Below are 14,788 nucleotides of genomic sequence, written 5' to 3'. Positions count from 1 at the left end.
AGCCGAGGAGGCGAAAGCCCAAGGAGGCTACACAGCACCTTCCCATAGCTCTCACTCGTGCACGTTCTTGCTTTCTACAGAGTGGGCACATGCCTGCCGTGCGGGTTTGGGATGTGGCTGAACGTAACCAGGTAGCAGAGCTACAGGAGCATAAGTATGGCGTGGCTTGTGTGGCCTTCTCCCCTAGTGCCAAGTACATCGTGTCTGTGGGTTACCAGCATGATATGATTGTCAACGTGTGGGCCTGGAAGGTGAGTGGGCTGGGTGGGGTGGCCTTGGCATCCTCCTGGGGTTCTGGTGCGGGGGGGGGGCAGGGAACTGCTGACTTGAGCAACTTCATTTGCTTCACTGATTTCCATCTCATTCCTGAACAGAATTTGAAATAGAAACTAGTCACTGGGTACCAAGGGGCTAAAGGGACTGGCTTTGTGTTTTTCCATACTCCGGAGGAGTTAAACCTTTGAATTCGTTTAGAAAAGGATTTGCTTGTCTTTTTTTTTTTCTGATCAGTAAATACTAGAAAGTTGCGTTGTTTTGTTTCCTAAGTAGAAATTCTTGCTAGCTCTTCTCCATTCTCACAACCCCTCTTAGTCCCCAGGGTCAGAGCTTTGATTCTTCTTTTAACTTTTCCTCCAGAAAAACATAGTTGTGGCCTCCAACAAAGTATCTAGTCGGGTGACAGCAGTGTCCTTTTCTGAAGACTGCAGCTACTTTGTCACTGCAGGCAACAGGCACATCAAATTCTGGTACCTTGACGACAGTAAGACCTCAAAGGTGAGGACAGACTCTGCCCCCCTGGATACTGCTCCAGCTAGCTGCCCATGGCTGCTTACCAGTCACAAGTTCTGGACGGGTCTGCTCTGCTTGGGCTGAGGAATAGTCTTAGAGAGTAGGGGAGCTTGTGCTTGCCCTCCCCTCCTGAGCACCTCATTTCCAGGGGTAGATGGGTGCAATGGCATATCTCCACAGGTGAACGCCACTGTGCCCCTGCTGGGCCGCTCGGGGCTGCTGGGGGAACTGCGAAACAACCTGTTCACGGATGTGGCCTGTGGCCGCGGGAAGAAGGCCGACAGCACTTTCTGTATCACGTCGTCCGGGCTGCTGTGCGAGTTCAGCGACCGCAGGCTTCTGGACAAATGGGTGGAGCTAAGAGTAAGTAACTCTGACTCCAGGACAGGGTTCAGTTATATCTCAAATTAGGGGAGAACTGGCCTTGGGGCTCTAGACCTAGGGCTGGGCCTCCGTGCATGCTAGAGGGGCTGGATTTCCAGGAGACCCAGGGCTGGTCCCATGACCTGTATGACTGCCTCCTCTTGTTCTTTCTCATCTCTCTCCCCTGCTTTCCTCTTGTGCTCAGAACACTGACAGCATCACAGTAAGTGCTCCTAGGTCTTCCTCTCTTCCTCAGCTGTTTTTTCTCCTTTCTGGGATTTTCCTACCTTAGCATCTTGGCCCCTCTGATGCCTAGAAGGGTCCCCGATTTTCACCCCACTTCCCAACTGTACAGGGCTATAGGCCTTCTGGGCACATGCTGCTGGAGGGAGGGCACCCTGGATGATAGCTGAGGGGCTGCCCCTGCCTTGGCCTGTCTCTCCTTACAAGTGACTGCTGCAGAGGGCGTGGCAATGGTCAAACAAGGCTAAATAGGAAGGTGATCGTTATTGACTTGTGCTACTCTGCCCACAGACCACTGTGGCCCACTGCATCTCTGTGAGCCAAGAATACATCTTCTGTGGCTGTGCCGATGGCACAGTGCGCCTTTTCAACCCCTCCAACCTGCACTTCCTCAGTACCCTACCCAGACCCCATGCCCTGGGAACAGACATTGCCAGCATCACTGAGGCCAGGTGAGCTAAGTGGGGCCCGCCCACAGTCCCATTCAGAATTTTAGTCAGTACTTCAGGGAACAGAATGAAAAATGTATCGGTGCTTAACGATCGCCTGGAACACCTTTGTAGACAAAGAAATCTGGGTTTCTTGGTCTTTGTCAGGACCAAGGAGACTGTATACTGTGAAGGACGACAGATTGGCTCAGTTAGTGAGTGCGGGAAGAGCTGTTATCAATCTGTTTGGTTGAGGGTGATCTTAGGAATGACTGAAGGGATCGAAGCCGAAATGGGGAATGGGGTCAATTTTACAATTGGTCTTTAAGCACTGGGATAAAGACACAGCCACCAGTCATGCTGAAAGGGAAAGAGTGATGTTTGGTGACTTTATGGTTAGGCATGTGCTCTCAGTAGATGACGATGGTGATGATGACGATGATTTTGAGGTGCTGGAGGGAGTAGCCAGATCTGTAGGTCTGGAGACACTGTCCCGTGTTCCATCCCTTTCTTTGTTGTAACTCTCTGTTCTCTCTCCCACAGTCGCCTTTTCTCTGGAGGGGCCAATGCTAGGTACCCAGACACCATTGCCTTGACTTTTGATCCAACTAATCAGTGGCTATCGTGTGTGTACAACGACCACAGCATCTATGTTTGGGATGTGAGAGACCCCAAGAAAGTGGGCAAGGTGTACTCAGCTCTGTATCATTCCTCCTGTGTCTGGAGTGTGGAGGTATGTGGGATAGGTTTGCTGGAGTAGCATCGTGACAATAGAGGACAGAGAGCGCCAAGAACAGCTTTCGGGTTCAGTAGCTTCCCTGCCATAGACCCTGGGGCTAGAGTTTGAATGTTAGTGCCTGTGCATATCAGCTTCTTCTTGTGTGCCTCTGCCTAGCCTGAGGTTTGCCTCACCCTGGGCTCAGGGATCTTGGATGAGTTACTGAACTTAACCAAGCCCCAGATTCCTTAACTGTAAAATGATGTACCCAATCCATGCAATTGTTGTAGCAATGAAATGAAACAATGTAATGTAACTGAGATATTATGGCACATAGAGGGCGCTAGGTTCCCGGGCCTTTTCTCACTGTGTATGTATACCTTGTCTCCTTACTACACGTCAGGCGTCTGCAGAAGTCTTAGTGCTCTGTCTTGGATTTCAATCCCATTTCCATCTCCTTGAATAGGCAAAACTGCCCCCCAAATGGAGCCTAACTCTTCCCCTCTGTCCCTTCAGGTCTACCCCGAGGTAAAGGACAGCAATCAGGCTTGTCTGCCCCCCAGTTCCTTTATTACCTGCTCCTCAGACAACACCATCCGCCTGTGGAACACAGAGAGCTCTGGGGTACATGGCTCTACTCTGCACCGAAACATCCTCAGCAATGTGAGCCAGAGGCTTGGGCCCCTGTTTCATATTCAGCGCCCCCCATGCCTACAGATTTTGACCTTGTTTTCAGGAACCAGCTTCCCCAATCTTGATCATTCAGCTTTTGTTTGGCTGGGCCCTGTGAGCCAAGGGCTGATCTTTACCCAGCAGTCCTCGGTATTGCAGCTGTCCTGCTGGATTGCCTCACTCATGTCTTCCTGCCCTCCCCTAGGATCTCATTAAGATCATCTATGTGGACGGGAACACTCAGGCTCTCCTGGACACTGAGCTGCCTGGAGGAGACAAAGCTGATGGGTCCCTGATGGACCCCCGAGTAGGCATCCGTTCTGTGTGTATCAGCCCCAATGGACAACACCTGGCCTCAGGAGACCGTATGGGGACGCTTAGGTAATGTCAGTTCTGGGCATGGTGGCTGGGATAGTTGGGTCCTTCAAGGACAGTGCTTTAGGAGAGCTGTTTCCCCCAAAACACTCAGCAGCAAAATATTCCCTAAAAGGGAAAGAATGAGCTTATGGTGGGAAGCTCAGGAAAAGAAGTCTCAGTAAGTGGGCATGGTTAACAGCCATGTGCAGCATGAGGAAACTCGTGGCACAGTGTTCTAAGAAGGACATTTTTTTTTTATGTTTCTGTGGTGTTCTTCAAAAAAAATGCAAAAAAAAATGCATATAACTCAGGTCACTCATGAGTTAAATGAGGTACATACAACAGAGTAACTGTCAGTGTTCCTCAAAAAATGTCAAGGTCATGAAGGTAAGGAAACAGGAAACTAAAGAGGAGTGATAATTAAATGCCATTTGGATTCTTGTAAGGACCATGGGGAAAATGGTGACACAGGAATGATATTTAATTAATCACAAATGCCCTGGCTCTTATAATGTGCTATTGTTATGCATATTAAGTAAGAAGAACTGGACAAGAGAAATATAGAACATTTGTACTATCTAAAGTTTTCTTTAAGCTTTAAGGTATTTTTTAAAGGTGGGGAAAGGATGTAACAGAAGGAGGTCCTCCTTTTGCAGCCTGACAGCGACTTCTCATCCTTGCAGGGTACATGAACTGCAGTCCCTGAGTGAGATGCTCAAGGTGGAAGCCCATGATTCTGAGATCCTGTGCCTGGAGTACTCTAAGCCAGATACAGGTAAGGTCTAGCTCTGGCACAGGGCACCTCTTGCCCTGCCAATGCCATTTATAACTGTCTTGGCTCCTGATTATCTTGAGTCCTCTAATCTTTTGGATCATTCTGTCTTTGTAGGACTTTAAGAAAAGAGTATGTCTTAGTCAGGGTTTCTGTTGCTGTGAAGAGACACCATGATCATGGCAACTCTTACAGTTCGAAGGTTCAGTCCATTATCATGGTGGGACATGGGGGCATGCAGGCAGACATGGTGCTGGAAAGGTAGCTGAGAGTTCTTCATCTTGGCAGTAATAGGACGTGGTCTGAGTATCACACTAAGTGAAGCTTGAGCAAAAGCAACCTTACAGCCCAGCCCCACGGAGACACACTTCTTCCAAGAAGGCCACACCTACTCCAACAAAGCCTCACCTCCTAATAGTACTATTCCCTTTGGAGCCATTTTCTTTCAAACTAACTACCACAGGGTAGCCCTGTCCCTGTTCCATGGTTATACAGCTATGAGACGCCATCTCCTTGGGGCTCTTTACTGGGCATCATTAAGAGTCTGCTCATGTGAGCTGATGGGGTTCTTCCAACTCCAGGTTTGAAGCTGCTGGCGTCAGCAAGCCGGGACCGTCTGATCCATGTGCTGGATGCTGGGCGGGAGTACAGTCTACAGCAGACTCTGGACGAGCATTCATCCTCCATTACTGCTGTCAAGTTTGCAGGTGGGGCCTGGGAAACGGAGGCTGTACATCCCTCCACCTACCACCTTGTCTGCTGGTGGGGGGCGGGGGTTGTATTGGAAAGTACCTGAGGCTAGGTGGGAAGACAGGTGGAATACAGAGTCTGAGTCAGACAGGCTGGGCTGAGGTGAGGATGTAGGGTTAGTGGAATACATTCTGTTTTAATTGGTTGGTCCACCATGTAGAGTAGCTAGATTGGGGGAAGTAAGGGAGGCAGAAGAAAGGCTGCCTTCATATGGTGGAAGCATCCACGTCCCTGTCCCCCATAGCTAGTGATGGGCAAGTGCGCATGATCAGCTGTGGCGCAGACAAGAGCATTTACTTCCGAACTGCACAGAAGGTAAGGCCACTGGGTGTCCCTGGCAGGGCAGGGGTGGCAAGAGGGTCTCAGGTTATAAGAGGTGAACGGAGGCAACACAAGCTCTATGACCTGGTGACGCATCGGGTGTGGCCTGCCCACGTCCTCCCTGCTGTAGTCTGGAGAAGGAGTACAGTTTACGCGAACACACCACGTGGTACGGAAGACAACCCTCTATGACATGGATGTGGAGCCCAGCTGGAAGTACACGGCCATCGGCTGCCAAGACCGAAATATTCGGTGGGCATTCCCTTCTCAGACTTTTTCAAAAACTCATTTTTAATTTATTTATTTTGTGTGGGACGGCAGGGAAGGGTGTGCACATACCACGGTGAGTATGTGGACATCAGAGGACATGGGTCCTGCAGGTCAAATTTAAGTCATCAGGCCTGGCTTTACCCCCTGGGTCATTTTTCTGGCCTCCACTTCTCAGACTTTGGGGCCACATTCTTTCATGCAGCTCTGTCCCCATATTTGTCCTTTTGTCTGGGCCTTTGTCCCTCTTTGAGGCAACAAAGTGCCATGCCTTACCTGAGAGAGTAGCCCTTGGGTGGTCAAGAGGGTCTCCTAGAACAGGGGGTGAATGCTAGGTCTGTGCCACCTGTGCTGTACCCCACCTAATGTGAGCAGTCCTTCCTCCACAGCATCTTTAACATCAGCAGCGGGAAGCAGAAAAAGCTGTTTAAAGGCTCTCAGGGTGAGGACGGCACTCTCATTAAGGTAAGGGCCAGGCGGCTCCAGGATAGAGAGGTACTGAATGAAGAGGGCGTGGCTTCCCCACTCTTTCCCTGTGTGTCTTCCCAGGTGCAGACAGACCCCTCAGGGATCTACATTGCCACCAGCTGTTCTGATAAGAACCTCTCCATTTTTGACTTCTCCTCAGGCGAGTGTGTGGCCACTATGTTTGGTCACTCAGGTAAGTGCAGCGCTCACCTCCCCATCCAGAATTGTACTTTGTTCCCTTGTCTGTTGTCACCCTATGACTGCCCATCTGCCCTGGGAGGACACGGTTGACTGAAGCCAGGGTAGGAAGCCCTGCAGGCAGAAGGGGACAGTGTGGTTGGTATTTTCCCCTTCCTATTCAGACTCTTAGAGCAAAGGCCCCTAAGTGTGGCTAGAGTCTGCCCCTGCCCTGCAGTCAGTGCCCATCTTCACTGTAGAACAGGCAGGGATTTGGTTAGGCTTCCATGGCAGTTCAGAGACCATATTCTTTACTCTTCACAGAGATTGTCACTGGCATGAAATTTAGCAACGACTGCAAACATCTCATCTCTGTGTCAGGGGACAGGTGAGCTCATGATGTCTCTGGGAAGTGGGTCTAAATAGGGATTGTTCTTGGTGAAGCCTGACCTGGCAGTGGAGGGTGGCTTGGATCTCTTTACCAATTCATGGGAATTGGGGAAGACTGGCGTTGCTACCTCCAGAGTTCTCACACATGCTGTGGTTCCCCCCAGCTGCATATTTGTCTGGCGCCTGAGCTCTGAGATGACCATCAGCATGAGGCAGCGCCTGGCTGAGTTGCGCCAGCGTCAGCGAGGGGCCAAGCAGCAAGGACCAACCTCTCCCCAAAGGGCTTCTGGACCCAAGCAGTAAGTGGCACAGAGACTGGCTCTGCCCATTGTTCACATCATTTGGTGTGCTGTCCCTGTTCCTCCTCCCTTAGAACCTGGTATTCAGCAGCTCCTGTGTCTCCCTAGACCTTCTTTCTCATGCACAAGCCTCTCCCATGTTCTTGTCTTGAACTCAGGCACCAGGCTCCAGTGGCTCCCCCTCCTGGACCAGCCCTTTCCTCAGACAGTGACAAGGAGGGGGAAGAAGAGGGGACTGAAGAAGAAGAACTGCCAGCTCTACCCATTCTTGGAAAGAGTTCCAAGAAAGAGCCAGGTTTGTGGCAGTCAGGGCTGAGGCAGACGGCGCAGCTAGTGTAGTGGCTAGATGAGCCCATCTGGACCACAGGCTAAAGAAACTGGGCCCTCACAGTGATCACACGGGGAAGGGGATGCTGTGGGCTCCTGGTCCCAGAGGTGGGTAGGTGGGAAACACTTCTGACTGCCTGTTTCTGTCTAGCCTCGGTCTCCAGTCCAGCCTTGCTCCGAAGCCTGTCCCACTGGGAAATGAGTCGGGTAAGTGGCCATCTCTGAAATGTGCTTCCAAGGTCACTGGAAGTGAAGGGGTAGCCTCTGAGTCCCTTGCGCCTCATGAGGCATTTGGGTATCAGATCTGCCCACATGCTCCAGTCTGTCTCCAGAGAAGGCCTTATGTCTAGTCTGGGATGAGGGCTAAGGGAGCACCAGTCTTCCTTCTTGTATCAGATGACTAGCTGTTCTAGAGCAAGTGTCTGCCTGGCTGGCCTGGAGCTCATTGAGATCCACAGGGCCTTTGCCTCTGAGTGCTAGGATTAAAGGCCTGCACCACCACGCTCTGCTTGAACAGAGCAAAGCAACAGTAACAGACACGCAGCATGTGCTGGGGAGTAGAAACATGCTGAGTCACATGGTTGGGACGAAAGTCCAGGAGAGCAAGGGTCCAGCAAGTAGAAGACTAGGGACACTATAGTTCTGCAGACTCCAGTGAGGAGGTAAGTTCAGAACAGTCAGAGGGAAAGGCTACAAGACCTGTGGCTGTGACTGTTGCAGAGTGGCAGAGAGGGCGAGATATTTTCAGCAAGCCCCAAAGCAGCCCAGCCCTCGCATGTTCCAAGTTGGGATTTTGAGTCTAGCGCTCCGTTGGTGATGTGGAATCTGGTACTCTCTGGCTATGCCGGGCCTCAGTTCTTTGTTGTTGGTTTGTCCTTACTGCTGTGAAGAGATTCAGGGTTCTGATGGGTGTCTTGAGAGAACAGGATTATTTAGAACCCTAGCTCTATATAAGTCACCAGGTAGAGGTAGAAACTAGAAGGGTTCCTATTTTAGATATCCTGTCTAGAATGCAGCTCAGAGCATGTACTCTAAAGCCAGGCTGGCTTGCAGGCCACTTACTGTCCTCCGTGAGCTTGGGCTAGTCACTGAAATCTGTGCTGTGGTTCCGTCACTTGTAAGACCTGGGATAATGGTGTGGCCTTCTCTGTAGCCTTGCTGTAAAGATGAGATGAACTAGTACATGGAAGGTGCTAGGCATGCAGACTATATATACAAGTATGTTTGTTTATTGACAGTGTGATTCTAATTATTACTCCTTTTTCACCTACAATCACCAGGAGCAAGAGACCATGGAGTTCCTGGGCTCAACCCCTGTAGCCAACACAGGACCCAAAAGAAGAGGGCGCTGGGCTCAGCCAGGTGTGGAGCTGAGTGTTCGTTCCATGCTGGACTTGAGACAGCTGGAGACCTTGGCCCCAAGCCCTCGAGGCCCAAGCCAGGACTCACTGGCTGTGTCCCCATCTGGTCCTGGGAAGCCTGGTCCGCAGGCCCCCGCGCTCTCATGTGCTGTCCAGGTGAGCTCGCTTTCTCCAGCCAGAGCCCAGCCTGGCTTCTGCTGCCTCTTCCCAGAGCTGGAGTACTCTGCTTCCTCAGAACTGGTGTTCACCAAATTCTTGCCAACTCTGCCTCCTCTCAACATTCTCTTCTCGCATCAGCAGCCCTCCTAGGTGCTCCTTTCTTTGTGTTTCCAGAAGGAAAAGGCCCCTCGGCTTCAGGCTTCCCAGCCCTGCTCCTGCCCCCACATTATTCAGTTGTTGTCACAAGAAGAAGGTGTCTTTGCCCAAGATCTGCAGCCTTCACCCACTGAAGAGGGTATTGTCTACCCGGAGCCCGGGGACAGCCCCACCATGGATACCAGGCAAGGGTTGTGCCCTGGCCCGAGCACATAAGGCCATGAAGCCCTCTGAGTTTTTTCAGTTAGGCAATGGTTGACCTCCAGGCCCTAAGGGTTTGCCTGCCACCTCAGTGGAGCTGCTGACCCCGGCTTACTGTTTTTCCTTGTCTTTGCTGCCTTCCTGGCAGTGCATTCCAGGTGCAGGCTCCAAGCAGAGGCTCCCTAGGAAGATTCTACTCAGGCATCAGGGGCTCGGAAAAGCACAGTCCCGACAGCGCGTGCTCTGTGGATTACAGTAGCAGCCGGCTCTCCAGTCCTGAGCACCCCAATGAAGGTAAGGCTGCAGTGTGAGGAAGGGACGACTGACTGAAGCGGGGGCGGGGAGCACCTGTGACAGATGGGTACAGTCGGATGCCTCTCCCCTCCCCCACATCCAGACTCTGAGAGCACAGAGCCCCTAAGTGTGGATGGCATCTCCTCAGACCTTGAAGAGCCAGCAGAGGGTGATGAAGAAGAAGAGGAGGGAGGCACTGGCCTCTGTGGGCTACAAGAAGGCAGCCCTCATACGCCGGACCAGGAGCAGTTTTTAAAACAGCACTTTGAGACTTTGGCCAATGGGTCTGCTCCAGGTGTGGTCAGTGGGCCAACCGTCAGTCAGTGGAGTCTGCCCGCCTCCCTTCCATGCCTACCTGAAAGGGAGGGTATGGAAGGCAGTGCCTTAGGTTTCTAAGAAGAGGCAAGACCTGAGGCAAGAACTTAACTTCTGATTCAGTTCATGGTTTCTGTGCCTCCTGCAGGGGGTCCAGCACGGGTCCTAGAAAGGACAGAGTCTCGGAGCATCTCATCACGGTTTCTGCTGCAAGTGCAGACCTCACCCCTCAGGTATACCCCACGTGGTTCTGCTAGCCTGGGGCTCTTGCACCTGGCATAGCATATAGCCTTCCGTCCTCTCCCTAAGGGTACAAAGTGCTCCTAGCTTTGGAACTAGTGGCTTCACCCAAACCCTGTCTTGCTTTGTGATTGTCCTCTCCTGGTGCCTCTCTGTCTGTGAGAGCATCGGGCAGTTTTAAAGGGAGGAAAACACTGAGCCTTCTCTGGACCCGTTCTAAACCCTTTTTCCCTGTAGGGAACCATCTTTATCCTCCTCAAGCTTGGTCCTGATACCAAGATCTGACCAGGTGTCACAGGTATCTGGTGACCAGCAGAAAGGCAGTGGTGCCACTCCCCCAGGAGCACCCCCAGAAATGGAACCCTCTTCTGGCAACTCCGGCCCCCAGCAGGTGGCTCCTGTGCTGTTACCACGACGGCGTAACAACCTGGATAACAGCTGGGCCCCCAAGAAAATGGCTCCAGCCCGCTCCTTAGCTGGACTCCAGAAAGCCCAGTCTGTGCACAGTCTAATACCACAGGGTAAGTAACCTGGTGTGCTCCACTCCAGGCTATGGGGAATACGGCCATGTATGTGGGCATGCTGGAGGAAGGAGGGCCCAGTGTGGCCCTGGTGTATCTCTGTACTTGTCACTACATGTCCCTTGGAGTGGTCATGTTCAGGGGGAAAGTAGCAACTAGGGATTGAGCCCTAGCATTTGGCATACCTTCCCCACAATGTGACCTGCATCTGTCCCTGTCTTCTGTGCAGATGAGGTGCCTTCATCACGTCCACTGCTCTTCCGAGAGGTGGAGATCCAGGGCAGCTTAGGATCCCTGCCACAAGCTGATAGCTACCCATCTCAGCCCCACTCCTGCCAGAACCCCACCACCAGTTCTGCAGCCAAGCTAGCTCGTAGCATTTCTGTTGGGGAGAACCCGGGCCTGGCGGCTGAACCTCAAGCTCCTGCACCAATGCGAACCTCACCACTCAACAAGCTAGCTCTGCCTAGCCGGGCTCATCTTGTCCTGGACATCCCCAAACCACTGCCTGACCGTCCTACCTTGACCACATTCTCACCTGTAACCAAGGTCCAAGTCCATAATGAAGCAGAACAATCCGGATCCCTGACGAGCCTAGGAAAGGCTCACACTACATTGGAAAGGCGGGCCTGTCTAGGGGAGGGCACCACTCCTAAACCTAGGACAGAGTACCAGACTCATCCTGGCCCCAACCACCCCTGTGCCCAGCAACTGCCGGTCAGCACCCTCCTCCAAGACCCTGAGAGCTTGCAGCCCCCTTCCCCTGAGAAGACTCCTAACCCCATGGAATGCACCAGGCCAGGGGCAGCCCTGAGCCAGGACTCAGGTGTGCACAGCTCCCCAGTCTCATCTCTCATCCTATCTTCTTCCTGTCTCTGTTGGCCACTTTCTGACTCCATCTCATGTGTGTGCATCCAGCCTTTGGCGTTCTCCATCCTGTCTGTTCCTGTCTCGGTCTATAAGTCACACTCCTGGTGGTGTGACACCCCTGCCACCCTTCATGATCTCCCTATGATCCACTCAACCCTTTAATGTATTCCGTATGCTGGGGCTGGTTCTCGGGCTGGAGCTAGGGCTGGCTTTTCCTCTAAGCTCTGTCTGTGTGGTGTCAGGAAAGGTGTTGGAAGAGAATGGGCAAGTGGCAGGGCCTGTGGGCTGGCGGGGATTACAGCACTGCTCTGAGAGCCCCGAGTTGGGATGCCTGAACGAGCAGCTGGACCTCACTGGTGTTTGTCCTTCAGAACTGGCCTTGAGCCTGCAGCAATGTGAACAGCTTGTGGCCGAGCTCCAGGGGAATGTGCACCAAGCAGTGCAGCTCTACCGCTTGGTGAGTACTGGGCAGCAAGCGGTGGGAAGACAGCCTGTCAGCAGCGCTCCATGCTTTACTGCGGAGAGAACAGCAACAGGGTTTCTCCTACACACGGGGGGGGGGGGGGAGCACTCAGAAATATTCCGAGAAGCCAGGTCAGGCCTCAACCCCCTATCTATTGGTCATTTCTGGCCAAAAACTGGAGCATCAAGACAGGGTTGTAGCTTAGAACATCATCTTGTTCAAGAAAATCCCAGTTTGTGCCTGTTGTCTGTGTAACTATTAATAGTGTGCTTTTTCATATCCCAAAATGGTGTGGGCTCTTTAGATATAGGAAATGATGTAACAGTACCCACTTCTGAAGGAGAAGTACAGCCTGGCTGGGTTGTTGGGAGAAGTGGTCAAGAAGAAGTAGATGGTTCTGCTCATCTGGAGGGACCTTCATCTGGGTCACGGATCAGAGTGGCTCTGATCGTACTGATGCGTGGAACTCCTAGCTAGTCCCTTCTGGGCAGGCTAGGCCCGTGTGGAGCCCGCTTTCCTGTACCCATTCTCTGCTGGTTCTCCACCTCATTGGCGGTGCTCTTGTTGCAGGTGACCAGCTGTAAGACTCCTTCAGAAGAGCACAGCCGCATCTCCCGTCTCCTGAGAGACACCTTCTCTTCAGTGCGGCAGGAGCTAGAGGCCCTGACTGGGGCTGCGCTGTCCAGCCCGGGTGGCAGCCCTGGGGCTGTGGGGGCTGAGCAAACTCAGGCCCTGTTGGAGCAGTATTCGGAACTATTGCTTCGAGCTGTGGAGCGGCGTATGGAGCGCAGACTCTGAGTTCCAGAAGCCTGTCCCGAGAGAAATGCTCCCACTCCAAACTGTAGCTCTTCTTCCGCTCCTCAGAACCTGTGAAAATGTCTGGGGTGGATGGCAGGGATCCGTGCTCAGAGGCAAAACAGCTTTCCCAGCTGCTCCTCATGGGGCCCCTGTATTTATTAATTTATTTCCCTGTTGCCTCACTTCCTTGAGACTCCTGCCTCTAAAGCCCCTCCAGTGGCTCTCATGAGCAGGGCAGTCTTGAGTCTATGTCATCTTGGTGCTGTGAGGGGTAGGAGGGCAGCCTGCCTCATCTGGGGACATCAGAAAGGGCTGGCCTTCTCTTCTTAGAAGCCATTTGAAGTTACTTCAGGGATCAGCTCCCTGGGGTGGAGCATACACAGGGTACTCGGGGTAGAGATGAAAGGCGATGTGCTATTTAGTGCCCTAAGCCAGCTGTAGACCCTTGCCTCTACCCCTGCACCAGCCGCACTCTCCTGGCTGCCAAAGCAGGCATGGTTTTCCCCAGTTCCTGGCAGTCGAGAAAGGTAGAGCTGCCTGGCCCTCCAGGGGATTCCCAGCCCTTAGAAGACTTGAGTTGTATCAGGACCTGAGCCCCCACATTCCACTCCCATTCTCCCTGCAAGAGAGCCCAGCATTTTCTACCCCCATCCCTCTTTTTCCTTGTGGAACCAGTTGTGGGATCTTGCTGCAGGACAGTAAAGCCCTCTGCTGGGCAAACACAAAGCCTGGTCTACTTTCTTCGACCCTTTAGGCTTTCTTAATTCTCTAACCCTGGTCTCTAGAGGACTACTGAAGCCCCAGGGATCACTTTCTCCCTCTATCCTGGGCAATGCGCAGTCAGGAACCTGTATTGGGAGTTCCCTCATGGTTTACAGGCACTGGCCCATCTTGCTAGGACTTTGGCCACACACACTGTATACATAGCTGAGTGTTCATTGTTAGAATACTTGCCTGGCTGGTACACGTACCTGGTTCTTCACATTTGGCCTCAACTTCACTAGCCTGGTTTCGCTAGAACTCCTATCCAGAAACATGAAAAGGAGCACACTAAAATTCTGGGATCTTGGTTGTCCACAGCCAGGTTGACAGGAGATGGCTATGGGACATCTGGCTCATGGAGGAGGCTCTTTTTCAAAGGCAGTGCTGGGTGCCCAGAGATACTGAATGCTGAAGATTGTGGAGCGGTGGGTCTGGGCAAGAGACAAGCTGGAAAAGTGATAGGTGGCAGAGGTAGGGGACAGAATTAAGGTCACTGTTAGAAGGTAAAGAGAAGGCATAGGCAGGCTGTAGGTAGGGACAAGTAGTGACGTAGTTACAGAATTGGTGAGTTATGTGTCTCTGGGCCCTCCTTCCCTCTGCATCAGGTATGGCAGAGTGACATTTCACCAGGTTTAGACAACAAAAACCTGCCGAAGCGCCTTTCAAGCTCTGGAGGCAGAGGCTAAAAAACGGTTTTAATGGGTGCTTAGTTTTGGAGGTTCAGCTGGAGTGTCCTAAGTACACCCAAACCATGTATTCCCTTTTTTTTTTTTTTTTTTTTCCTACTACCCGCCTGGCCAAACGTCTAGCCCGAAGAACAGTATCGGCTAAGGGCCGACCCGTTGTCATCCAGAGGATTAGAAATCCGTCCACTGCAATAAGGCTGCCCTGACTTGCCAGGTTCTTAGAGGGTCTTAGCCAGCACCCTTCTTGAGGGAGCCGGTGTTTCCCTGCGCCTCTACCCTGCATGGATGGGGTCTTGTGGCCAGCGGCGCTTAGTTTTCTTTGCATGTCTGAGGCCTCTGGCAACAGCCGCCCACGTCCAGATTTGTCCCATCCCAGTTTTGAAAAGCCCCTTATTTATAACTTTTATACTGTGGCGCCTGTCTCCTCCTCGGCTGTACGGGGCGGGGCTGTTTTAAAGTCTCGTTTGTACCGAAGTATGAAATTGTCAATAAACACAATCATTTGTTAATTGGCTAGAAAACTCCGAAGCGCCGCTTGTCGCACCTCCTGAGGGGCGGGGCGAGGGCGGAGATGGGGGCGGGGCTGCGAGCCTAGAGCGGAAATAGGGGCGGGCTCTCTTC

At 52.3% G+C, this 14,788-nt stretch overlaps 1 protein-coding gene across 2 annotated transcripts in view; it reads left to right on the top strand.

The window, feature by feature from the left end:
* Mapkbp1 (mitogen-activated protein kinase binding protein 1) overlaps positions 1–14,676 on the top strand; it is a 53,813-nt gene extending 39,137 nt beyond the window's left edge. The window contains exons 5-31 of one of the 2 annotated variants that reach the window (XM_057780575.1): positions 81–251; positions 637–774; positions 970–1,152; positions 1,358–1,375; positions 1,687–1,847; positions 2,367–2,556; positions 3,058–3,204; positions 3,419–3,594; positions 4,254–4,345; positions 4,924–5,049; positions 5,337–5,407; positions 5,544–5,665; positions 6,070–6,145; positions 6,230–6,341; positions 6,650–6,713; positions 6,880–7,014; positions 7,173–7,309; positions 7,493–7,548; positions 8,622–8,858; positions 9,036–9,202; positions 9,367–9,512; positions 9,616–9,807; positions 9,976–10,060; positions 10,305–10,588; positions 10,818–11,414; positions 11,830–11,915; positions 12,492–14,676. In XM_057780575.1, coding sequence (XP_057636558.1) covers positions 81–251; positions 637–774; positions 970–1,152; positions 1,358–1,375; positions 1,687–1,847; positions 2,367–2,556; positions 3,058–3,204; positions 3,419–3,594; positions 4,254–4,345; positions 4,924–5,049; positions 5,337–5,407; positions 5,544–5,665; positions 6,070–6,145; positions 6,230–6,341; positions 6,650–6,713; positions 6,880–7,014; positions 7,173–7,309; positions 7,493–7,548; positions 8,622–8,858; positions 9,036–9,202; positions 9,367–9,512; positions 9,616–9,807; positions 9,976–10,060; positions 10,305–10,588; positions 10,818–11,414; positions 11,830–11,915; positions 12,492–12,719 — 4,197 coding nt within the window. In that variant the 3' untranslated portion in view covers positions 12,720–14,676. The remainder of the gene's footprint in view (positions 1–80; positions 252–636; positions 775–969; positions 1,153–1,357; positions 1,376–1,686; positions 1,848–2,366; positions 2,557–3,057; positions 3,205–3,418; positions 3,595–4,253; positions 4,346–4,923; positions 5,050–5,336; positions 5,408–5,543; positions 5,666–6,069; positions 6,146–6,229; positions 6,342–6,649; positions 6,714–6,879; positions 7,015–7,172; positions 7,310–7,492; positions 7,549–8,621; positions 8,859–9,035; positions 9,203–9,366; positions 9,513–9,615; positions 9,808–9,975; positions 10,061–10,304; positions 10,589–10,817; positions 11,415–11,829; positions 11,916–12,491) is intronic. The other variant, XM_057780576.1, reaches the window with a different exon arrangement.
* Positions 14,677–14,788: the final 112 nt, after the last annotated feature.

Source organism: Chionomys nivalis, chromosome 9, assembly GCF_950005125.1.
Source record: "Chionomys nivalis chromosome 9, mChiNiv1.1, whole genome shotgun sequence".
NCBI classification, from domain to species: Eukaryota; Metazoa; Chordata; class Mammalia; order Rodentia; family Cricetidae; genus Chionomys; species Chionomys nivalis.
The sequence above is the reverse complement of the archived record's forward strand: the minus strand, read 5'-3'. Positions and strand labels throughout refer to the sequence as shown.